Source organism: Vombatus ursinus, unplaced genomic scaffold (genome assembly GCF_900497805.2).
Source record: "Vombatus ursinus unplaced genomic scaffold, bare-nosed wombat genome assembly UNPS02000577.1, whole genome shotgun sequence".
Lineage (NCBI taxonomy): Eukaryota > Metazoa > Chordata > Mammalia > Diprotodontia > Vombatidae > Vombatus > Vombatus ursinus.
The window spans coordinates 21,506,086-21,530,851 of record NW_020940355.1 but is presented as its reverse complement, the minus strand read 5'-3'; the positions used below and the strand labels follow the sequence as shown (position 1 = coordinate 21,530,851).

General features: G+C 38.5%; 1 protein-coding gene across 3 annotated transcripts in view; it reads left to right on the top strand.

Moving 5' to 3' along the window:
- FARS2 (phenylalanyl-tRNA synthetase 2, mitochondrial) overlaps positions 1 to 24,766 on the top strand; it is a 611,417-nt gene that overhangs the window by 391,599 nt on the left and 195,052 nt on the right. For 2 of the 3 annotated variants that reach the window (XR_003569237.1, XM_027863784.1), the window contains exon 6: positions 14,295 to 14,446. The exons of the other annotated variant lie outside the window; for it this stretch is intronic. Coding sequence is in view for 1 of the 2 variants with exons in the window: in XM_027863784.1 (XP_027719585.1) it covers positions 14,295 to 14,446 (152 nt within the window). In the remaining variant the exon portion in view is untranslated. The remainder of the gene's footprint in view (positions 1 to 14,294; positions 14,447 to 24,766) is intronic. 3 annotated transcript variants of the gene reach the window in all.

Below are 24,766 nucleotides of genomic sequence, written 5' to 3'. Positions count from 1 at the left end.
GTAATAGAACAAAAGCTGACTGGCAGGAACTGTGCCTGCCTCTGACTGGCACACAGTATGCTCCTGGCACTCCATGAAATTAAGTAAGAGGGAAAACAAAATAATGGAACAAAGGGAGAAAATCTGTAAATATACAGGGCATAATAGAATCATAAATGAGAACAGCCGGAGTTCATAAAGAACATATCATGCCAGCCAAATTTGATAGCTTATTTTTTTATTGCCAAATGATTGGATGAAGTTGTGAAGTAAGAGCTGTCAAAATTTGGACTTTAGGGGGGGAAAAACACCTGATACAGCATCCTATTTTTGCCAGTAAAATTGGTTTATGGTAACTCAAAGCACAATTTCACAGACTGAAAGCTGACTACAAAAACTTTCAGAAGTAATCAGGAGGAGGACTGAATGTCATATGTGTGTGTGTGTGTGTGTGCATACAGACACACAGATAGATGAAACTTAACCATGTGATTCCTAATGATATCTACATACATACATGAAGTTATTGTCCTTTGTTTCCAAAGAGGACCAAAATGACACCACCATGCCAGAGTCAAGCTCTAGTGTGCCTGACTGTGACAAGACCAATATGAGCTTGGAATGTTCTACCACAGGTCAGGTACAAATAGTCCGTGTGAACATTTGGGGTGGATTCTCTAAGTTAGTGTATTTTGTGTTTCTCTTGAGCTATTTCACTTCTGCTTTGCTCATAGAGCACAGGACCTTTTCTGAAGTGGGCACGCCATGCTGAGTCATCCTGTGCCAGTGTCTCCCATGTCACACAATCAATTCCAAAGTTCTTAAGAGAGACCTTGTGTCGCTTCTTCTGACCACCATGTGAACAATTGTGTGAGTTCTCCATAAAATAGTCTTTTAGGGAAGCATACATTTAGCATTTGAACAACGTAGCCAGCCCATCGTAGTTGCATTCTCCGAAGCAGAGTTTGAATGCTTGGCAGTTAAATTCAAGAAAGGACCAGTCTTCCTAAGACAATTCAAATGGAAGTGATTCCAGTTTCCTGGCGTGATGCTGGTATCCTGTCCAGGTTTCACAGGCATATAACAATGAAGTCAGCACAGTGGTTCTATAGACCTTCAGTTTGGTAGTCAGTCTAATACCTCTTCTCTCCCATACTTTCCTTCAGAGCCTCCCAAATACTGAGCTAGCTCTGGCAATGCATGTGTCAATCTCATTATCAATGTGTTCATCCCTGGAAAGCACACTACCAAGGTATGTGATCTTATCTACAGCATTTAAAACTTCTCCATTGGCTGTAACCAATGGTTTCACGTAGGGATGGTGTGGTGGTGGCTGATGGAGCACCTGTGTTTTCTTGGTGCTGATTGTTAGGCCAAAATTAGCACAAGCATCAGAGAATCAATCCATACTTTGTTGTATCTCAGCTTCAGAAGCTGCATTGAGTGCACAATCATCTGCAAACAGAAAATGATGCACCAATACTCCCTCCACTTTGGTCTTGGCTTGTAGTCTTTTAAAGTTGAAGAATTTACCATCAGTGCAGTAGCTGACCTTGATGCCATGTTCATCCTCATTGAAAGCATTTGACAACATGGCTGAAAACATCATGCTAAAATCAGGGGAGCAAGCACACAGCCTCGTTTCACTCCATTGGTGACCAGGAAAGCACAAGAGCATTGTCCATTATCCAGAACCCGGGCAAGCATGCCATCGTGAAATTGATGTACAATGCTGATGAACTTCTCCAGGCAAACAAATTTTGACGTAATTTTCCATAAGCCCTCACGACTGACAGTATCGAAGGCCTTGGTCAGATCTACAAACATTGTATACAGACATGATAACCAGCTTCAAGTATCCGAAGGTTGTCATGTAGAAGAGGGATTAGATTTGTTTTGTCTGGACCCAGTAGGTAGTACTGTGATTAGTTGATGTTAGTTACTGAAAATAGAAGAAAAGAAAAGAAATGGAATTCAGTTCATTATAAAGAACAACTTCCTAACAATTAGAACTATACAAAGTGGAATGAATGGGTTACCTGACAAGAGTAATGGGTTCCTCACTACTAGAGTTTTTTGAGTAATGGATGAATAACCACTTAGGGAAAAGTTAAAGCTGAGATTCATGGTTCCAATAGGATTTGTTCTAGAAGGGGGCCCACGACACTCCCCCAAGGCCCTGAATCAGATTAAAATGTAATTGGGAAATATTTAACAAAATATGTAAAAATATAATAGAAGATAAATAATATTAATATGTAGTTTTCTAAGACAATATGGCTGTGATCCTTATGGATCCTTATGGTTTTCTTTCTATTTGAGTGATACCGCTGGTCTAGATCTCTTCCTAAATGGCCCCTCGGTAATACAAGTTCACGACCTCTGAGTCATCAGTGGTTTTCTTCTCTGCCTCACAGTCCACATCCAACCATGTCACATGACATACTCAAAAATCTTCAGTGACTCACATGAGCTCTAGGATAAAATATAAACTCCTAAGATAGGCAATTACAGGTCTACACAATCTGGCTGTACCCTACCTTTCAAAACTTTCTTTTTATTCCTCCTCATTTAATCTGCATTCCAGCTGCACCTTACTAGCTGTTCCCTATCTTGCATCTCCTATCACTCTGCCTTTGCACAGGATACCCTTCATTGCTCAAGTGACCTCCCTTGTCCTTTCCTCCTTTAGAATCTTTATATCCGTTCAAGGCCTGGCTCAGATATTGCTTCTTCCCTGAAACCTCTCCCTCACCCTCCAGTTTTTAGTGTTCTCTCCTTCCTCAAGTGACCTCAGGTTTCCTTGTATGTGTACATGTTGTTTCCCTTATCCCCCAGCAGAAATTAAGCTCTCTGAGGGCAGCAAGGGTTTTGCTTTTGCTTTGTATTCCCAAAAGCTAGCTAGAAACCTTGCAAGTACTCTGAGTTTAATAAATGTGTGTTGAATGGAATGGAATTGAATGACCTCTAAAGTCTCTTTTAATTCTATGATTCTACTTCATTTACCAAAATGTTCCCAGTTTATTGAGCACCATAGTACAAAGAGCCCTTTAGAACAGTAAAAACAAATAGGCACAACGAGTGGAGAAGTAAATCTCCAATTGAGATTTGAAAGACAAAAGTGTAATGGGAATAGTTTCGCTACTGTCTCAATCAATTTTCTTTATGCCACAAAACCTGAACTTGTTACAAAGGGCGTTTGTCAACACTATTACTTTATGGAAGTAAAAAAGCAAATTGGACTTAATTTCACATCAAAATCCAGAGCCCAGTGTTTTGTAAAAATAAATGAAATTAAGCATCAAAAGGTTTAAGTTAATGATTAGTCAGTTATGAAGTGACTATCACTTTAAATACTGAATATATGAGGCCAGTCTTAAAAAGCCTGATTATTTCCTCCTGGGCTCTATGCTTTCAGAATTTGAGCAGCTGCCACCAAATAGTGGTGCTTTGAAGGTAGTGTTGAGCAAGAAAGCAATGTAGACTTTTCCCAAGTGTGGATTTCTGAAATTTGAAGTATTTTACAAGCTTAACACTACTTTCAACCATGGGGCCTCCTCTCTGCTCCAGGCCTCTTGAGTCTTGTCTGTCAGTTAACCAACAGAGGAGAGAGGGAAAAAAGCAACCTATTTATTGTCACTCCTCCATCCCACCTCATCTTTGAAGCTCAAGGCTCTTACAAAAGTTACTTTGGAGATAATGCTAAAGATTTTTCATTACCTAGTCTAATAACTCCTCCAAATACATATTTTTGAGAGAAGAGAGGAGAGTAGAGGGTTAGTCTCCCTTTAGCCACTGGTTTTTATTTTTGTTTTTTAGGCCATTTTTTTTTCTGAACATTTTAGAAGGAAGAAAAAAAACCTGCAAAAGTTTTAAAATAAATTCAGACAGTGCTTTCATCACAACAAGTAGACAAATCTATTTTTAAAATCCCTTGTCAACCCTTAACCCCTAAAATTTAAATTGAGTAAAATAGAATGAAATTGAATAAATTGAAAGGAAGTTGAGCATGGATGGGTCCAGAAATGGAAGATGTCCCCATGGGTACCTTCTCTCCCTCCTCTTCCTCCCTCTTTCCAGTTATGTCTTACTCCATTGGAATATAAGCCCCTTGAGGGCAGGGGCTATCTTTCCTTTTGCTTATTTTGTATCCCCAGTGCTTAGCACTGAGTTTGGCACATGGCAAATGCTTAATAAATGCTTGTTGCCTACCTACTATGAGATAGAGAAGTGATTAGGAATTAGGCTTATTTGGAAATTGAGCTTGTTCCTTCCCCAAATAGCTTCTAGGTATAGTTTTCTCTTATCTACTCAACTATTCACTCAACAAAAATTTATTACAAACCTACTATGTGCTTAATAAACATTGTCCTAGGTACCCAGGTTACAAAGGTGAAAAACAGGGTCCCTGCCCTCAAGGAACCTATAATCTACTGAATGGGAGGTGGGAGAAAAATATAGTACATACACAAATTAATATGTATCAGGTAGAATGAGATAGGAATACAGGAGAACTCTGGACTGCAAAGCTGTAAGCCTAGGTCACAGAAACAATGGTGATACCATAAGAAAAATTAAAGAAGTTAGTGGAAGGAACACTGTTGAAGATGATGAATTCAAGCCAAGACACCAAACATTTATCGAGTGCTTACTACTGTGCTAGATACTGTGCTAAATTCTTTTGAACATGTTGAGTTTGAATGACCAGAAGAACATCCAGGTAGAGATGCCCAGCAAATCATCGTAAATTGGATGGAGTACCAAGGAGTAATGTGAAGAATATTTCTGTTATGCATGCAATAAATACATTTAAAAGTTAGACATGGTGATGCCATTAACTTGCATTTTATGAAATCACAGAATGTCTTGGAGATTGGAAGAACCATAAAAGGTCATCTCTGCCCAGGGTATGAATCTTTTCTATGATATCGCCCAACAAGTAGTCACCCTGATTGAAGACCTCCCTTGACAGGAGCATCCTGCCTTTGAGTCATCCCATTGTTCTTTGAAAGCTCTAATTGTTAGGGGAGTATTTCTTATATCCAGCAGAAGCCTGTATCTCTACAACTTGCAAACACTGCTTGCTCCAGGCTCTGCCCTCCTAGGGTAGAACAACTTAACCCTATTTCTCTAAATCCTCTCCTCTGTATTTCTAGTCATGTTCACATCCCTCTTCTGAATTCATTCAATTCTTATTCTAAAATGTGCCTAGAACTAGATAAAATATTCTAGCTATGGTCCTAAGACAACAGTGAACTGTGGTATATTATATAATTCTGTTTATTCAGTTTAAGACCGAATTAGATTTTTTATTTGCCACCTCACTCTGCTGACTTCAAAGACCTTACAGTCAATCAGTCATTTAATTTACTCTGTGCTTGGCTATGTTCCAGATCCTGGGGATACAAAATTCAAAAAAATGAAACAGTCCCTGCTTTCAAGGAAGTTTCCATTCTGTCAAAAGAGATAATGTGTATATATACGCAATACATTTTAAAAGAATAAATTCAGATTAATTCAAGGTACTTAAGCACCTGGTAGTTTAGAGGGATCAGGCATAGCTTCGTGCAGGAGGTGATGCTGGAGCTTAACTTTGAAGAGAGAGAAGGGATCTATGGGGGTCACAGGGGCATGGCATGAGCTTAGGAGATGGAGTGTTATGTCTCAAGGAAAGAGAAGTCACTGCTTTTCTCCACCTTGCTTTTTTAGCTCCATAGTAGATTGTTTTTTGTAACCAAATATAACTTTGTAATATTTTCTCTCCATTAAACTTCACTTGGGTTATGTAATTTTTTTTTCTTTCTTAGTGCTCTGCACAAAGTTTTTGCTTAAAAAATGTTAATTTAATTAGGTGCAAAATCATCACTTCACATTGGTTTCTTATAAGCAATGTTTATTTTTTAAATAAAGTTTTTAGTGATATTTTCTGTTTCTTAAATCACCATAGAATCCCATGTGTTCTTCTCTTCCCTCCCTCCCTCCTAGGTAGCTATCCCATATGACAAATAGTATTTTTTGGAGAGGAAAAATAGCACAACTGATTGGTACATTGAAAAAGTCTAAAAACATATGCAATATGTTATACCCATGGACTACTCATTTCCACAAAGGAGTAGGTTGGAGGTGTCTTCTCATATCTCTTCATTTGAGTCCCATTTGAAATTCATAATTTTGTTACATTTACTTTTGAATTTGTTGTATCATTGATCTTTCCATTTACATTGTTATGGTTACTGTATATATTGTTTTCTTGTCTCTGCTTACTTCACTCTACATCAGTTCATAGAAATCTTTCCGTGCTTCTCTGTATTCATCACACACATCATTTCCTATACCACAGTAATATTCCATTACATTCATGTACAATTTGTTTACCTATTCCCCAATTGATGGACATTTACTTTGTTTTCAGTTCTTAGCTATCATATAAATCACTACTATAAATATTTTGAAGTATATGAGGACTTTTTTTTTCATACTGATGACTTCCTTGGGGCATAAGCCCAGTAATAGAGTCTTTGGTTCAAAGGGCATGGGCATTTTAGTCACGATATTTGTATAATTCCAAATTGCTTTCTAAAATGATTATACCATTTCACATATCCACCAACAATATATTAGTGTGCCTGTCTTTCCACAGTGCCTCAGCGTGTACTGTTGCCATTTTTTTGTCATCTTTACCAATTTGCTTGGTGTGAGGTGAAATCTCTTGGTTGTTTTTATTTACATTTCTCTCATTTTTAGTGGTTTGGAGCATTTTTAATGTGGTTGTGAATACTTTGCAGTTCATTTGAGAATGATCAATTATCTATTGAAGAATGACTATAAATCTTATGTATTTATTAATTGTTAACATATCTATCCTAGATGCATTAATGTTGTCTTTGTAGAAGCTTTTTCATTTCAGGTTTCCTCTTCGGTAAAAACAGTATTATGTTCATTCAGTTACTTTAATTATTTTTTTTTTTAAGTTGACTCTGTTCCTGTGGGCTCTCTTCCCTTCCTTCACCTCTGGTCCCCTCTTCTCATTTGATATTCCCTCTTCCTCTCCTACCCTTCAGTTAGTCCTGTTCCTTAGTTTTTAATTTCATTTTTGCACACCTTTCCAAAGGGGATTTTTCTCATTCTCTTCATTACCCACCTTCTCTTTCTGTTTTCTAGACCCTCATTCTTTGATTCGTGACTCCTATAATTATCTGGTCTCTTTCTTATCTCTGTATTCTTCATTATTCGATAGAAGCTGCCAAGGTATCCATTCTAGGTGCTTTCTGCCCCTGCCTTATAGGGCTTACTTCTCCCTTTCCATTATTTCTCACTTTCAGAACAATACCAATTATTATAGGTATTAGAGAGAATACTGCCCGTGGCAGGGCCCTTCCCTCAATAAGTCCCTCATGATGCAGCCCACAGCTGGTTTACACCGTCTCTTGTTGACCTTTTTTTCTACATTTCCCTGGAAATCTTCTCCCTGTGTCCCATTTTTCCCACTTCCCATTCTTTCAGGTGCCAATTGCCCAATAAGAGTTACAACTCGCAGGGGCAGCTAGGTGGCGCAGTGGCTAGAGCACCGGCCCTGAAGTCAGGAACACCTGAGCTCAAATCCGGCCTCAGACCAAACACTTGACACTTCCTAGCTGTGTGACCCTGGGCAAGTCACTTAACCCCAATTTCCCCCCCGAAAAAAGAGTTACAACTCCCCCTCCCTACCCACCCCACCCAAGACAAATAGACTTTTCAAGCACCAGATTCCCCAGGCTTCATCTCCTTTCACCAATCATCTCTCTTTACCTATAGAAGCATTTATCAGTAGAACCCCCTCGTACTTCCAAAGTTAGGATCCTTCCTTTACCTCTTTTCAATTTTCCCCCTTCCTCTTTACCCACTTCCCTATTCTCTTCTCTTTCTGAGACCACAAGACTCATCTTTTCTTCACTGCTAGATCTTGATTTGACCCTAGTGCATCACTCAACTCCTCTCAATCCCCTTATTTCTTTCCCCCACTTTATGTACCCTCCCATGTTGTAATGTAGTCCCAACCATTGATTCATCTGTAGGCAAGTTGTGACCAGGTTCTGTCCACAGTGCCTCATATCTGCCACTTCACTATTACCTCTACCAGATTTCCCCCTTCACCCCTGTCTCCTTGTATACATTTAAAAGGAAACCTCTTACTAATCTCTCTTTTGCTGTTGCTGTCTTTGAATGCTATATTTATTCACTCCTCCTGCATTTCTGTTGTTTGGGGTGCTCTTGAGGCAAGTAATCTCTTCAATTCTGGTTTTCTTTCTAAAAATGTTTCAAACTCTTCTTTATTATTGAAAGTCCAGATTTTGTTCTAAGTGGTGAAGCTCAGATTTGCAAGACCTGTAATCCCGAGCTGTGTCCTGAGTTCCATTGTTCTTCAGAACACATTTTTCCATTCCCTCCTCTTTTTTCTAATGGTTGCAGAATAGTCTGGCTTTATTCAAATTTCCTTTCCTTTGTGTTTGAAGATGTTTTCCCAGATGATTTGCAGCACTTGTTACTTCTGAATTGAGTTGTTAAATGTAACCACTATGTGTCTTAGAGTTTTCAGCCTCAGATTTTTGTTTTTGCTTTTTTTTCTCCCCAGAGGCAATCTGAGAATTCTTTAAATTGGTATTTCATTTTCTATGGTCAGAAGTTCTAGGCAGTTCTCTTCATTGTGGTGTTAGGGGTTTTTGTCCTGTCATGTTCTTCTGGGAGACCTAGTATCCTTAGATTGTCTCTGCATATCCTGTCTCAAGATCAATGTGTTTTGCTTGCATGGTGAGCATATTTTCTTTTCTTTTTTTTTTTTTCCTGAGGGACTAAGGGTTCAGTGACTTACCCAGGTTCACACAACTAGTAAGTCTGAGACCAGATTTGAACTCAGGTCACCCTGACTCAGGGCTAGGATTCTATCCACTGCACCACCTAGCTGTTCCTCAAGCATATTTTCTTTTAATGTTATTGTTTGTTGTTTCTCTTCTTCTAGGTTCTCTTTCTCTTCAATGTATTTGCATTCCTAATCTATTATTTCCTCTTTTGTTTCTTTGTTGAAACTTGGCATTGTTGATTCATGTTTTTCCATTCTGCTCATTATTTTTGCTATGCAGGACATAAAGTACTGAATCATTTTGAAAGAGAAATTCCATTTAAAATAACTGTAGACAATATAACATACTTGAAAGTCTACCTGCTAAGACAAATCCAGGTACTATATGAACACAATTACAAAACACTTCACACAAATAAAGTCAGATCTAAACAAGTGGAAAAATATTAATTGCTCATGGATAGACTGAGCCAACATAATAAAAATAACAATTCTACCTAAATTAATTTATTCAGTGCCAAACCAATCAGACTACTAAAAATCATAGGGTTAGAAAAAATAATAATAAAATTCATCTGGAAGAACAAAAGGTTAAGAATATCAGGGAATCAATTTAAAAAAATGTGAAGGAAGGCTTTAGCTTAGCTGTGCCAGATCTCAAACTGTATTACAAAGCAGTAATCATCAAAACATTCTGGTACTGACTAAAAAAAAATGATCAGTAGAATAGATTAGGTGAACAATATGCAGTAGTAAATGACCATAGTATTCTAGTGTTTGATAAACCCAAAGATCTAAACTTTTGGGACAAGAACTCACTATTTGACAAAAACTTCTGGGGGAAAAATGGAAAACAGTATGGCAGAAACTAGGTATAGACCAACATTTCACACCTTATAATAGGATAAGGTCAAAGTGGGTACATGATTTAGACATAAAGGGTAATACCATAAGCAAATGAGGAAAGCATGGAATAGTTGACCTGTCAGATCCATGGATAAAGGAAGAATTTAGGAACAAACAAGACAGAGAGCTTATGAGATGTAAAATGGATAATTTTGATTACATTGTATTAAAAAAGTTTTGCACAAACAAAACCAATACAACCAAGATTAAAAGGAAATCAGAAAATGGGGGGAGAATTTACAACAAATGTCTCAGATAAAGGCCTCATTTCTCAAATATATAGAGAACTGAGTCAAATTTATAAAAATACAAGTCATTCCCCAATTGGTAAATGGTCAAAGGATATGAACAGGCAGTTTTCAGACAAAGAAATGAAAGCTATCTATAATCATATGAAAAAATGCTCTAAATCACTATTGATTAGAGAAATGCAAATTAAAACAACTCAGAGGTATCACCTCACACCTATCAGATTGGCTAATATGACAGAAAAAGAAAATAACAAATGTTGGAAGGGATGTGAGAAAATTGGGACACCAATACACTTTTGGTGGAGTTGTAAATTGATCCAGCCATTCTGGAGAGCAATTTGGAATTATGCCCAAAAGGCTATAAAACTATTTATACCCTTTGACCCATCAATAGCACTATTAGGTCTGTATCCCAGAGAGATGAAAAAGAAAAAGAAAAAAAGAAAAGAAAAAAGACCTATGTATGCAAAAATACTTATAGCACCACTTTTTGTAGTGCAAAAGAATTGGAAACTAAGGGCATGCCCGTCAACTGGGGAACTACTGAACAAGTTGTGGTATATGATTGTGGTAGAATAATATTGTGCCCTAAGAAATGATGAGCAGGATATTTTCAGAAAAACCTGGAAAGACTTACATGAACTGATGCAAAGTGAAGTGAGCAGAACCAAAATGTTCTACACAGTAATGACAATATTGAATGATCAACTGTGAATGACTTAGCTATTCTCAGCAATACAGTGATCGAAGACAATTCTGAAGGTCTCGTGATGAAAAATGCAATGCACCTTCAGAGAAAGAACTGATGGAGTCTAAATGCAGATTGAAGCATGCTTTTTTTTTAACTTTATTTTTCTTGGGTTTTTTTGGGGGGGGTGGGGCTCTGTGTTTTCTTTCACATCGTGACTAATATGGAAATATATTTTGCATGACTGCACATGTATAACCTATGTCAAATTGCTTACCTTCTCAATGAAGGGGGAAAGTAGAGAGGAAAGGAGAGATTTTGGAACTCAAAATTTTAAAAAAACAAATGTTAAAAACTTTGTACATGTAATTGGGGAAAATAAATGTTTGAAAGGGAAAAGAATTGAATCATTTTCCTTTTTTTTTGCAATATTTCTTCATAGATGCATGAGCGTGCTTTTTAGATCTGGAGGCCCTGTTTCCTTCTGTTATTACTGTTTTTCCTATTGATTTATCTGTTTATGTTCAAGGTCTTTGAATTTTCTTCTTCCTGAAATCTTTGTTCCTTTCAATCATTTTTTCCTTCTTATTTTCCTTCTCCCTCACTTCCTGACTCCTTTCCTTCTGATTGTGATTTCCTTGGGAACTGGCTCTTAAAGCACCTCAGTCTGCCCCCAAGTTGGGCAATTCACAGTTTGCCAACCTGGGTCTCTGCCCCATCTGACTTTAGGTGGTCAAATTTGAACTGTCCCAGCTGGATGCTATGCTTTTTTTTTCCCCTCAGGTTTGGTAGAGTGCTTCATAGCCCTCAAATACACACACACGCAGTGTCCTGTCCTGGCGATCTGTCCCACTTTTTCTGTTTCTTGGTTTTCTAGCCAAGCATCAGCAGTTCAGAGCCTGTTTTCTCCCACACTGGCAGTTCAGAGCTTTGCAGTTCTAGTGCTGCTGGGTTGCTACCCCCAGCAGGCCTTTATTCTTGAAGGGCTATGGCCAAGTTGGCTGTTGAGACCCAGGCAGACTAATGCAGTATAGAACCAGGGTCTCCATGGCTCTAGAAAGAGGGAAGGGGAAGCTAGGGTAGAGGGGTGAGTTTTGATGTAGGAATGAGTGAATAAGCCTGTGTCATGTTCTTGGGTCTGCTAGTCCAGCCTTGGTGCCAGTAATATTGGAGTTGGGGGAGGAGTGCTAAGTGAGCTCAGGATTCTTGGGTTTGGGTTTTATTTTGTTTTATCTTCTTTTGGTTTCTGGATGTCCTAAACCAAGGAGGCAATTGAAGTTACTTTATCTTTGGCACATAATTTCTGATTTGAAGTTGGAGAGGTCATGAGGATCTGAGAAAATGTCCAGTCTACCAGTTTGTTGCTTACATGACTAGTAACCAGGAATGATGCTTAATTTTTTTTTTTTTGAGGAAAATTGGAAGGTTGAGAAAAAGACATTAAGTCTTGGGTTCTGTTGCTTACTCTGAAAATGCTTCTTGCCGCAACTGTTAATTTGCACAAATCATTTCATCTCTTTGGATATATTTCCTAATCCAAAATAAAATGAGGAAGTTAGACTATATTTATTTAAATTCATTGATTAAGCATTTACTGTGTATAAGACATTGTCGGAGGCAGGAGGTGGTACAAAGATTGGTACAGATTACCTTCAGGAAGTTTATTGTCTCATGGTAGATATGCCATACACACATATAGGGCAAAGGGTGGCTAGAACCTCTAAACAGAGAAGCACGTGTACTATAAAGAGCATGTAGTGTGGTTAGATGTGGGCAGGAGGAATAAAAAAAGATTTTTTTAAAGAAAACTTTGTTGTGTAACTTTTAAAAAAAATTTCTTCACTAAGCACTTAACTTTTCTCATATGTTAGAGAAATGTGTGTCTTGGAAACTAGCACTCTCCCTGAATCCATTATCTTCCCAGAGCAATTTGATTTGTCATGTGACTGCAGACACAGAGGTATGCCATGCCCCAATGAGCAAGCCCCTATTCCTCTATTCATCCCTGTCTCTTTGCTCATGCTCTGCTACTGCTGCTAGTTGCATTTGCTAGTCTTGAATTAGCTAAAGAGTAGATTTTATGTGTGTGTGTATGTGTGTATGTATATATTCTTTCTAGACCATTTTCCCCTCTTTAATAATGAATGTCTCTAAGGAACTAGTTTAGTTAAGCTTTCATGCTGCTCATGGGACATCAGAGTCTCATCCCATAGTGTAGGTGGATATAAGAAAAAAACATCTGAGCAAGAATGTTTCATTCTCCCTTCTACCTCAATATAATCACTAAATTCCCTTCATTTTATTTCTTTCTAACAGTTGTGGTAATTATTTAGCACTGCAGCTTGACTCCTTGGAGAGGAAATGGATCCCGTCTTCCTTAGCAGGATATTTTATAATGCACACCTACATGATAGCTTTATTGTGTTCAAGTTTGAAATTGGGGTTCCAATCCAATGCATTGGTCTGACAACTTTATTCATATTTCAAGTTGAGTAATCATTTTTGTTACACTGATTCCCTAGAGAATGTGCTAATTTAAAAGTTGTGCTGTTTTCCTTATCAGGTATTCATTGATGGCTTATACTATAGTTACCCAGGCAGCATAAATCAATTCGTTGTATATATTTGTCCTCCTAACAAGTTTATAGCTTTATCAAGTATTCACTTAGGATTTCTCAGTTGTTGTGTCATAAAATATTTCAGAATGTAGATATGATTTTTGATTGAGATAATATCCTATGTAGTCCAAAACCTTTATATACAGGTTGTAGTATCTGTGGAAGCCATTTAAACAAGGACAGTCATTTTTTTTTTATTTTTAAATTTAAACTTAATACCAAATAACACAGCATTTCCACATACAAAATAGAACATAAAACTTTAAACCTGTATTACACTTTTTTCCTTTAAGCATAGAACAAATTCAACATGTAACTTTCAAAGTCGTCTTGCTCACCCATGTTCCCTTCTGAAAACCAATAACTTCTCTAATGTTTAAACACATGCCTGATGAAAGAGTGAAATACTGAATATGGAGAAAACTTACATAAAAAAGTCAGAGGGAAGAGACTCTAGTATTCATATTTATGGCACTTTTTCTTAAAGGCATAATTTAAGAAGTAATCCCATTTTTAAGAAAATCTTGCTAATCAACCCAGCATTTTATTTTAATAAATAATTATAAGTAACAAATAATGAAAGCATTACTAATTGAAATATCCATTTCATAAAGACAACTACTTATTTCTAAATTAAGACGGTTTCCAGAAAGTATCATAGGCAGTTAATGAATCTCTTCTTAATTAAATTGAACCTTTTTCCTTCTCTAACATTCAAATGAGAAAATTTGCAATATGATAAATTCAAATTGCTTTAATACTAAATTGACCATTAGAGAAACTATAAATCTAATATATGGTTGTATTATACAATTATGATAAGAATCTTTTGTATTCATAATGAAATAATCTAAATTTTGAGATGAATTTATCCTTTAAGCTTGTTTTATTCTCAAAATACAGAAAGTAAATTAAGGATTCATTAACTTTTCCCAATTAGCCAATTGAAACTTGCCATAAAAATGTAGAATATTTCCCTTCCACACTAAAAATTCATCTTTTTTTGGTTTTTTTAGCCTCTTAGCAAGTACCCAGCTTTGGTGAATGACATCTCCTTCTGGCTACCCTCTCAGAATTACTCTGAGAATGATTTCTATGACTTAGTCCGAACCATTGGAGGGGACCTAGTAGAGAAGGTTGATCTCATAGACAAGTTTGAGCATCCAAAGTAAGTAAAGCTTTTTAATATATTTTTTCACCACATCTAGGTGACAGTGATTTTCTGAGAATAAACATCTATTCATTTACATTTGGTTAAAAAAAAACAAACCCTGTTAATGTGAATTGTCAGAGAATGATGTTACAGTTCACTGAATTTGTTGTTAAACCTGAAAAGTCATCAGAAGTTTCCTTTAGTGCCCTACCTCTCCTTGTTGAAATCTTTCCAAAAGATTTTGGTATCTTTTCCTTTCTTTGTAAGTTGAATAAATGATGCTGTGTTTTTCTTTGATTAAGTATGAAGGGTATTCCAAAAGTCCTGGTACAGTGTTAAGCACTAAGACTTTTGGGACCTCCTTTACTACAAAGCCTTAATTCTGATTATGAATTCTTATCATGAAATAGTTTAAGTATAGTAGTAGAAGATACAGTGGATTCAGCTATACCGCAGATATTGGTGTTTCAAAATTAAATCCCTGATTTTATTTTGTTGCTACTCAGCTCCATATTAAAAGCATAGAGATGGGGAAAAATTTATAGCTAATTTAAAATTTAATCCTCGTTTTGTTGTAGTACTTAGGGACTAGGCCTGTGTTTTCACTCACATAGGGAAGTCTCCCAGATTAGGAAACTCCCTCTGTAAATGCAGGTTGGTACTGCCTCTGCAATTTTGAAGGTTTTTTTTTGTTTGTTTTGTTTTTGTTTTTTTGGCTAGGCAGTGGGGTTAAGTGACTTGCCCAGGGTTGCACAGCTACTAAGTGTTATGTGTCTGAGGCCAGATTTGAACTCAGGTCCTCCTGAATCCAGGGCTGGTGTTCTATCCACTGTGCCACCTAGCTGTGATTTTGAAGTTTTAAAGAGTTGCCTAGAGCAGTAAGAGGTTAAATGACTTGACCACAATCATAAAACTAGACTGTATCAGAGGAAAGACATAAACCCAAGTCTTCTTGGCTTCAGGGTCAGCAGTCTATTGACTTTGTTATGCTCCCCCTCTGTAGCCTTTGATTTTGAAGGTAGTGTAGTAACGAGTGCTTTGAGAATATTAAACTATCTCAACTAACATTGATACCTTCAGGTTTTATGAAGTCTTATGTGCATGGACCTTGTATTGACAGGGGTGCGAGCCTTGCCTCGACCCTGACAGGGGATTAACTCCCTTCCACTGGTGCACAGGAGTTGTACTCAAGAGTCCTAGTCAAGATCTCATGCATCTAAGGGACATGAGAAAGGGAGAATTCCCTGTCACAGAGGCATGGGGTTCAGGCCTGCAGCCGTTGCTGTCTTCTTTGAAGGCAGTAAGTCCTGCTCATGAAGCTAACCTTAGTGATTTACCACTGAAGCATGAGGTTCTCTGTCCGAGCCCTTCTTCTTTGAAGAAGACAGAGGGTGGCAGTAGGGCTGCTTGTCCCGTTCCATCTGTGAAGGTGAGGCTACCAGTAAACTTAGTTTCAGCTTTGGTCAGCGGCCCGTGAACTAAGGTGAGGTAGCCGTGGCCCACGCTCAGATTATTGCCCTTTCAGCTGGTTCGGTTACATTCTGACAAGAAGGGTCAACTCCAGTAGTTATTACATGAGGCTTTATTAGGGTCACATTGACACTTACCACGCCATTTGGTGGTGGATGTAAACAAGATCTAGAGGACAATGCTTGAGCTTTGGATGCTCAAGTAGAGAAACCTATAGTAAGCAGTAGGGAAGAGGAGAATGGAAGAATATGATGGGGGAAAGGATATGCCACTCAGGGAAGTAGGTACTATCTGTGGGAAGAAAGAGCTGATTCCCAAGCATCAACTGAGAGTGGAAGACAATCGCACTCTCAAGGGACTGTCAGTGATTGCTCTTCTGACTAAGGATTTGAATGGGATTTTTACGGTGATCTCCAAGGACATCCCCCCAGATTTGGGGGAGGAGGGGATGACGGAGGAGAGGTGGCTCTCTCCAAGTGCACGGTGATCAAAGGCCTGCCACTGCTTTGGGCGTGGCCACCTCAAGCAGTGGGGTCTATCTCCTAGGTCCAGAGTAAGCGAAATCCTACCCAGTGTTCTGACCTTAATCATCTTGACAATGATGGCTTATGCCAAAAGACAGTGTAGGAGATGGTCTGATGGCCTTATACCAAGAAACAGAGGAGGAGGTGGTCACTTATCTGGGTACAGTCAGGGAAAGCCAAGGTGTGGGGTTGAGAGGGGATTCAGCAAACCACCTAATAAGTTTCCCCAGTAAAGTAAAACTGCATCACAAGTCAGGGATACAAGATGGACCCCAGATCATGAAATGGAGTCTAAGAAACATCAAAGGATTACATAGTAGTGCATATTTTCACTACAAATCTATCATCCATACTTGATGAATGAACAAAAAAACTATGTATTTGAAGGTTTCAGGTTCATCTGTTGGGTACCTTGCCAACCTATCCTAGATTCCACTGCCTACCATTCCTTGCTGTCCTCTCCAACCTCTCATTCACTGTTCCTACTCCATACAGATGCACCTCGCCAAGGGTGTGCCAAGGTGTGCCAGCTCAAATCAGCTCATGAGAGCTAACTCAAATTTTCATTGTGAGCAGCATTTATATCTCAGAAATCAGCAAACACTATAAAATGAGGATTTATTATTTTGTTGATTGTTTAGACTTAGGAAAGTGATAGAGAAAATGTTAACAGTGCAGATTAAGCTTAAAAATGTATGTATACTTTTTTTGGGAAGTATTTAATCTGCACACCATTTCCTTCATCTTCCTTGTTTTAATGGGAAAGACAACATATGCTTAAATCAGTACATAAAATACAAATGCAGAATAGAGGAAAGGTAGCTTTAGAAAGAAAGGCATTAGCAGCTGAGGTGGAAGGAATGGAAAAGACCCTACATAAGTTCACTGTATTATAGCTGCATAAATTTCATGCTCTAAACCGTGTCTCCAAGGGTGTCAACCCTAATTGCAATTTTTTTCCCCATCTTCAGCGCTCCTTTGCCCTTTTAATTATACATTTTTAAGCCTCCTTTACTATACTTTGGAGGTCTTGGATTTTTGGCAATCCCTCTCTTTCTCATACACATTAAATAAGGTAAAAGACTCCCTTGTAGCTGGTGTAAAATGAAGACTAGATGATTTCTTAGGTCCCTTTAAGTTCTAAAATTCTATGAACTCTCGATACCAGGGAGTTAGTTCAACCCTTCCCATTGGTCCTGTTCTCTTCTCCCTTTTCTGAGAAAATATCCATCAGATTCTGAGGATACCACCAAGTCTTTCACTCCTATATCACTTCTGCTTCACTGCTTTGCCGGTGTCTGTGTGATCCACAAATGTGTTGGTGAGGGTATAGTCTTCCTTCCTTTAAAACATATCTGAAAGGTTGCTTCTGCCATGGAGTCTTCCTTAACCATTAGCTGATCACCATTAATCAAGTCAACATCTATGATTCTATGTTTCTTCCTATCACATGGAGATGAAGTTGGAATAGATGATCACTAGGAACCCTTCTAATCTGAACATTCACTGCTCTCTAATCTCTAGATAAATGTGTGTGTGTACACATGTATACATATAGATAGATAGATATTTCTGCAAATTTGTATGGCTTTGAATGGGTGTCCATTATGTATATTTGTAAGAAAAATTACCCAGGAGGGAAGATTACAATCCCTAAATGGTGATGCTTGTGGAAAGATTTTACAGAGAGTCTTGGAGCTTTCAGGATATCTCTAAAGTTAAAAATGATGCAGAAGCTTTTAGAGGAAAGGTAGCTCAACACAACTAGAAAAAAGAAAGTCCAATTCAAAGAAGTTTTGTGAATAGAATCCAGGGAAGCCATTGAATCAGAATTCAAGTAGCTATGAGGAAAGCTATTTCAACTTGGGACCAAGACAGAAAGGCTCTTACTTCCTCTGGGACCAAGAGAATTGAGACAAATTACTTTGGCCTTAGGCTGGAAGTGGAGGTGGATGTGAGTGAATTCAGAAGGAAAGTTGAAAATGCCTGTGGAAGTTAGCTTTTGCATGAACTTATACCAAGCTGAATTGAATAAAAGGAACCCTGTACCTGAATTTAATTAATCTGTATGTAGTTTTTACCCTTTCCCTCCACTCTCCATTTTTGCACTTTATATAGTTAAACATGCTGTGTTAGAGAAACATAGTTGAGGAAGGGTTAGCTCAGGTCATATACCTTATCATGCTATTTTTACAGGCAAATTCCCTAGGTCCCTGAATGGTGATAACTAAGGGTTAGCTAGCTAGTGTTGGAACAACCCATTGTGCCTTCTTTGGGGGACAATCAAGAGGTTCAGCTCATCATGAGAGCTATAAATAACAACAATAATTATAGAATTTAATAGTTTGTAAAACTTACATTATCCATGCATTAAATCATTTTATCTTCATTTGATCTTTGAAACTCAGTACCTCTGAGAAAGGTACTACGAGTATTGTTGTCCTCACTTTCAGATGAGGAAACTAATAAATGCTTACTGATTAGTCAATTAAAAATACCTAGTTTTCTTTCACATGAATTATTCTCTAACCATCCTTCCACATCCCTGTTTACATGTACATTGATTTTCCATATAGTCCAAAAGAACCCTGACTACTCTTTTGCCAAAAATTGGAAAGATATCATAGGACAGTGGAAAGAGCACTGGATTTGGAGTCAAAGGACCTTAGTTCAAATCCTGGCTTTTCACTTACTTCGTGTGTGACCTTGAACAAATCATGTGACCTTTGTGAGCCTCAGGTTCCTTCCGTGTGAAATAAACATGATGGACTAGATAACATCTAAGGTCTCTTCCATCTCTGCATCTGTGATTGTGATCTATATGGTGCTCAGGCTGGTTTCTCCCATGATTGGAATGCTCTCCCTAATAATGATTACAACAAAAACAGTAATAAAGAGGATGAGGATGATAGCAGCTAGTATGTGTGTAGTGTTTTACATCTGTTGTCTCATTTGATACAACCTTGTGAGGTGTTATTTTACTCCCCATTTTACAGATGAGGAACAGGCCCATTGAAGCAGAATTTAAACTCAGATTTTCCTGACTTCAAGTCCGGTACTCTATGAATTATTCCACATAGCTGCTTCAATTCCCTCCACACCTTTGTTTCTTACAGCCCCTAATTTACTTCAAGATTCAGCTCAAATCCTACCTTCTTCAGGAAGTCTTTCCTGGTCCCTCTAGTTTACCTTACATTGAATTTGCATACATTTTGTATGTACCTAATTATTTACAAGCTGCCTTCCCCATTTAAAAGTAAGTTTCTTCAAGGTAGGGACTGTTTTTATTTTTCTTTATATCTTCAGCACTTAACACAGTGCTTGGCATATAATAAGTGCTTAGTAAATGTTTGTTGACTGATTTCCTGCCTGCCTTACTCTGGATACATGTGGTGTAGATACTAGCCCTCTGAAAGAATCCGGTAGTTGGACTAGTGAAATGTGTCACATTTGAGATAGAGTTAGTTACAAGGTATAACTTAATTGCTGCATGCTGAATTACCAATGGGGAAATCTCTTTTTGACCCCAAATCATGATCATTGTCTATCCTGAAGGAGGATGGGTGCCTGCTGAGAAGAGGGAGACAGTTTGTTCCAATCTCACAACTCTGTTGTCAAGTATCCGGGTGTCCACTTAGATAATCAGTCATTGGATGGGCAGAGTGACAACTACAGTTCAAAGGTTAACACATTTTTAAATTTATGCCTTTGGTCATCACTTTGAAAAGTATGGGAATATTTTGTTCACCATCTGTCCCTGAGGCCATGCAGTTTAGGGAACTGTGACATAACAAGACAGATGAGGTAAGTGGCCAAGTCTGATTACTTACTCTGGAGTACTAAATTATGATTTAGACCTCTATTTCTGTGCTCTTGTTTTCTTTTCTAGTAAGCAAGAGATAATGTGGTCTAGCAGAAAGAACACTGGACTGAGGTCAAAAGGCCTTGGTCCAGAGGTCCTCATCTGTAAATTGAGAGAGTTTTGGCTTGATGATTTCTAAGGTCTCTAAATCTGAGGAGGTCATAGCATGGGGGATTGAGAAAGATTGACAAATGGCAAGGATTAGATCCTCATTCAAGTGCCACTTCAATCAAGAGGCCAGCTACCAGTTGATAACATTTTGGTCTCAGCAACTCATTACTGAACTATCCACCAGGTTGTGGAAGAGCTTTGGCAAGTAGAGGCATGAATTTTCCTCACCAGTGTTGTTATAGATCATTTAAAGTTGGATGACAAGAAGAAATAACTCACTCTGAAACCCACAGACCAAATGAAAGGTAGTACAACCAATTTAACAACATCAAGGTCCCTAAAAGAAATTAATTTTATTTAATTAATGTATAATAATAACTTAATGTACTATAGTAATAATAACTCATTGTATAGTCCCTAAAGGGTTTTCCAAGTCCTTTCCTTACAAATATATGAAGTGGGTAGTGAAAATGTTATTCTTATTTTACAAATGGGAAAACTGAGGCTCAGAGTGGTTAAATGTCTTGAGCTGAGATTTGAACCAAAATCTCTTGCTTCCAAGCCTATCATACTTTTTCTCCAGAACCACAGTATAAAGCTACATGTTTTTCATCCTTCATACTCGAAGAGAACCTATGACATCATGATATTGGGGGTCAAGGTACAGTGTGTTCAGCTGTGGCTGATAAGTACAATATGAGCTCAGCTCAGAAGGCTCTACCACAAGTCAGGCACAAATAGTCCATTTGAACATTTGAGATGGAGATGTTTCTAGATTTGTGCATCTCATGTTTCCTGTGTGCTACTGTGATTCTGCTTTGTTTGTAAGGTAAAGTCAAGGAAGCCTATAGTCTGGTTGAAGGGATAAAAGGATGTAAACATATACAAAAAAATAATTTAAGAAACATCACATATATTGAGTAGTGTAGACATTAAGTGCTGTGAGTTCAAAGGAGGGAGAGAGTATTCTTGGCTGGGTTGGTGTGATAGCCTGGGAGTAGTTAGGCTTTGATAGGTTAAGGCCACAAATCTGACACAGCAAACTAACAGCTAATGTGGAACTTCCCATGGGGAGACAACAAAGTCATAAATAGGCCTTCATGTATTTGATCATCTGATAGAGAAGGACCTCTCAAGGTGCTGATAAGAGGTTCAAAATCCTCCCTCTAATGCTCACCACCTTTTTGACTTTAGGCAAGTTGCTTAGTATTCCATACCTCAGTTTTCTGCTAAAATGAGGTGGGGGTTGGACTAGATGTTCAGTGTTCAAATGTTCCTCTCAGCTGCAGATCTCTGAATACCCTACCTATATTGGGGATCCATTTCTCAGACCTGACACAACCCCCCTAGCTCCATGTGGTCTCCATCTGGAGTCAGTAAGCACAGGACCAGGGGAGACTGTGCCCACTATTTATCTTTGTGCATCATTTCAGGATTATGTGTATTTTAATAAAGCAAGGACATGTTTGCATACCCACACTCTAATTGCTTCATTGCCGGATCTGATCCCCTCGTAAAACAAATGATCTGGGAGAACTTTATGGAGGAGAAAAGACACAAAGTTCTGTGCTTTTGACTCCTTGGTGTAGTCTTTTCAAGTGAATTGTTCCTCAGTTTAGCATAAGAAGTTGCTCTGACCTGCTACCTATGCATCTTCCCTCCTCCTCTCTAATTCTTGCCTTTGTAGCTTAATTGTGTACCTGTTAAAAACTGTTTGGGTTTTTTGGTTTGTTTGTTTGTTTGTTTTAGTATTTTAAATATGTCATTGTTCTGTCTCTGCCATTAGATTATAAATGATTTCAGGGAGGTAACTCTTTATGATAGCCTTTCCCTCTCATCACTGTGACCAGTGCAGTTGGTGTTAAAGTTGAGAATCCTTGGGCAATGCCTGGGCAACACAGACAGCTTGCCATTCATTCAGTGTTGTGGTAGTGACATCTGTTTCCTGAATATGTTTGTGATAAAGCACGAAGTGCTTAGCAAGTGAGTGAAGTAATCAGGCATGAATGAATAGAACAGAAACAGTAGGGAGTATAAAGATTATACTGAATGCATATGTAGTGAGTTAGGGTGTTAACAGACTAGGGCAGCTGTCCCTTATGGCCCATCACTTTGTGGGTAGAACATGCATTCCTCACTCACAGCTTTTTGTACCTTCTTTTCCCCATTCAAGCCTGAATGGTAAGTAGGACAGAAGGGACTTTATTGGAGATTTTGGGGAGCTTTGTTAGGTTCCTAGAGAGTGAACTTCGGGGCCAGGACATGGCAGGTGATTTTCACCTGTGCCACTGACCCAGAGGGCTTGTGCACCCAGAACCTCTTGGTAATCTCAGCAACCCAGTGCTTTAGTTTTAAGGGCTGTGATGATAATACCGTGACTCTGAGGTAGTCCTAAGTCCCCATGATCTCTACGTAGAACTAGAAAATGTTCATGGAGAAACCAGTGCACCCACCCAGAGTCTGGAAATGAAGTGCATAAGTTTTAGTCTATACAAAACAGGCAGTGTTGATGAGTTGATGGTTTGTAAACTTACCTTCCAATGTTTTAATTTGTGTAAAGCACTTAGCAAACAATAAAGTGCTATGTGTTTTAACTGTTTTTACTATTATTCCTTGGTAGTAAAGCCTCATTAAAAAATTAGAAATCGCTTGTAACATTTAGCAGGTAACCTTCAAAATAAATATAACTAGACTAGACTAACCTGGTCCCAACAGTGAAGCTAACTAGTATCGTTGGCAGCCAAGTACACATCTGGGAAGTTCAAGGAAAGGAAGGAAATAGACCGAGAAATACATAAAACTGTCATGCAGACGTGAACCATGTTCTCCCTAGTACTTAAGGAGTAAATTTTTAATCAGAGAAAAACTAAAAATGCTCTGTTAAAGGGGCATAAGAGGCCAGACTGCACAATTATTGTTACTGCTATTATTATTATTATTATTATTATTATTATTATTAGATCTAGCTAATGCCTTCCCCATGCATCTGATTCAAGGATGATGTAAGCTATGAGAAGGCAGATGGCCCCATTGGTTAATGAATAAAATCTCTTGTCTGGTGGCTGTAGACAGTTGAAAAGTTTTAATTATCTGTAGGAAGTGTTGTAGGAGACTTAAAAAATATTCCAACTTAATATTCACATAAGGCTAATGTTTTTAGGCTTCTAGGGGTTGACTGCCCCTGAACTGAGAGTGTGCCGTTGCTGAGGAGACTAGTTAAAGTCTGCGGAGCTTGTCAAAAAGCCCCCGGTTTTGTTTCCTTCAAAAACAAAAACAAAAAACCCCTGTAAACTATGAGAATGTATGGGTCAGAACATTGTACTGTTGCTGTTTAGACAGCGGAGAAGAAATACTGTTTAGACCTGTTCGGAGCCTGGGCATCTGTGCTGTTTCCCCTCCTTTCCTTCCTTTCCTTCTCCCTGTAAGTGAGCCTGCATCTTAAGCTTTCCTTCTTCAGAAGGCACATTTTAGCCGAGTGTTGCAAGCTGCCCCATTTTCTGCCAGCACTAGACAAATTAAAACACAATGAGTTCAGTCCCCAATCGCCTTGTTCTCCCTCATTCCCCAGTACGTCAGCATTTGCTGAAGGATTCTTCGGGATTACCTTCAGCAGCTGACCTGGCAGAGCCCCAAGGTGCAGCATGCAGCCCTGCATGGCTCACTGGAGGAGAAGGGGCTGCTTGACACCAGCTAGCAGAGAACACAAGCCACTGGCTTAATGAGCTGTGTCGTTTCATGCTCTGTTGCTTTATGAAACACCTTTATAAAGATAATAGTCATTCATTCTCCCTAACATCCAATTAATGGCTTACAAGAGGTGCTCTACAGACCACTGCCTCTGGTCATCTTTGACTGTTCTTTGTATTGCCTGGAATAGTTTTGGGGGGGAGGGGAACTCGGGTAGAATAGTGAAGTTCCTCTAATCTGGACCATCCCTGAAGATGTTAACGACCCAGAGGGTATATGGCCAAGGCAAATCATTCTTTGAGTTGGGTCCCCATTTCTTTTCTCCCCCACCCATATTTTTATACAGGTTGAAGTAAATGTTGAGGACAAGCCTGAAGGGGAAAAATGTCAAGAAAGGATTGTCAGTGGAAGAAGAACCCACTAAATTCTTGAGGCAGCTAGGTGGTGACACAGTAGATAATAAACTGGGCAGGAAGTCAGGAAGACCCAGGTTTGAATAGCCTCAGATCCTTATTAGCAGTGTCACAAAACAACTGCCTGCCTCAGTTTCCTCAGCTGTAAAATGGGGATAATAATAGCATTCACCCCTTAGGGTTGTTGTAAGGTTAAAATGAGAAAACATCTGGTAAAGAGCTTAGCACAGTGTTTGTCACATAGTAGGTGGTTAATAAGTGCTTGTTT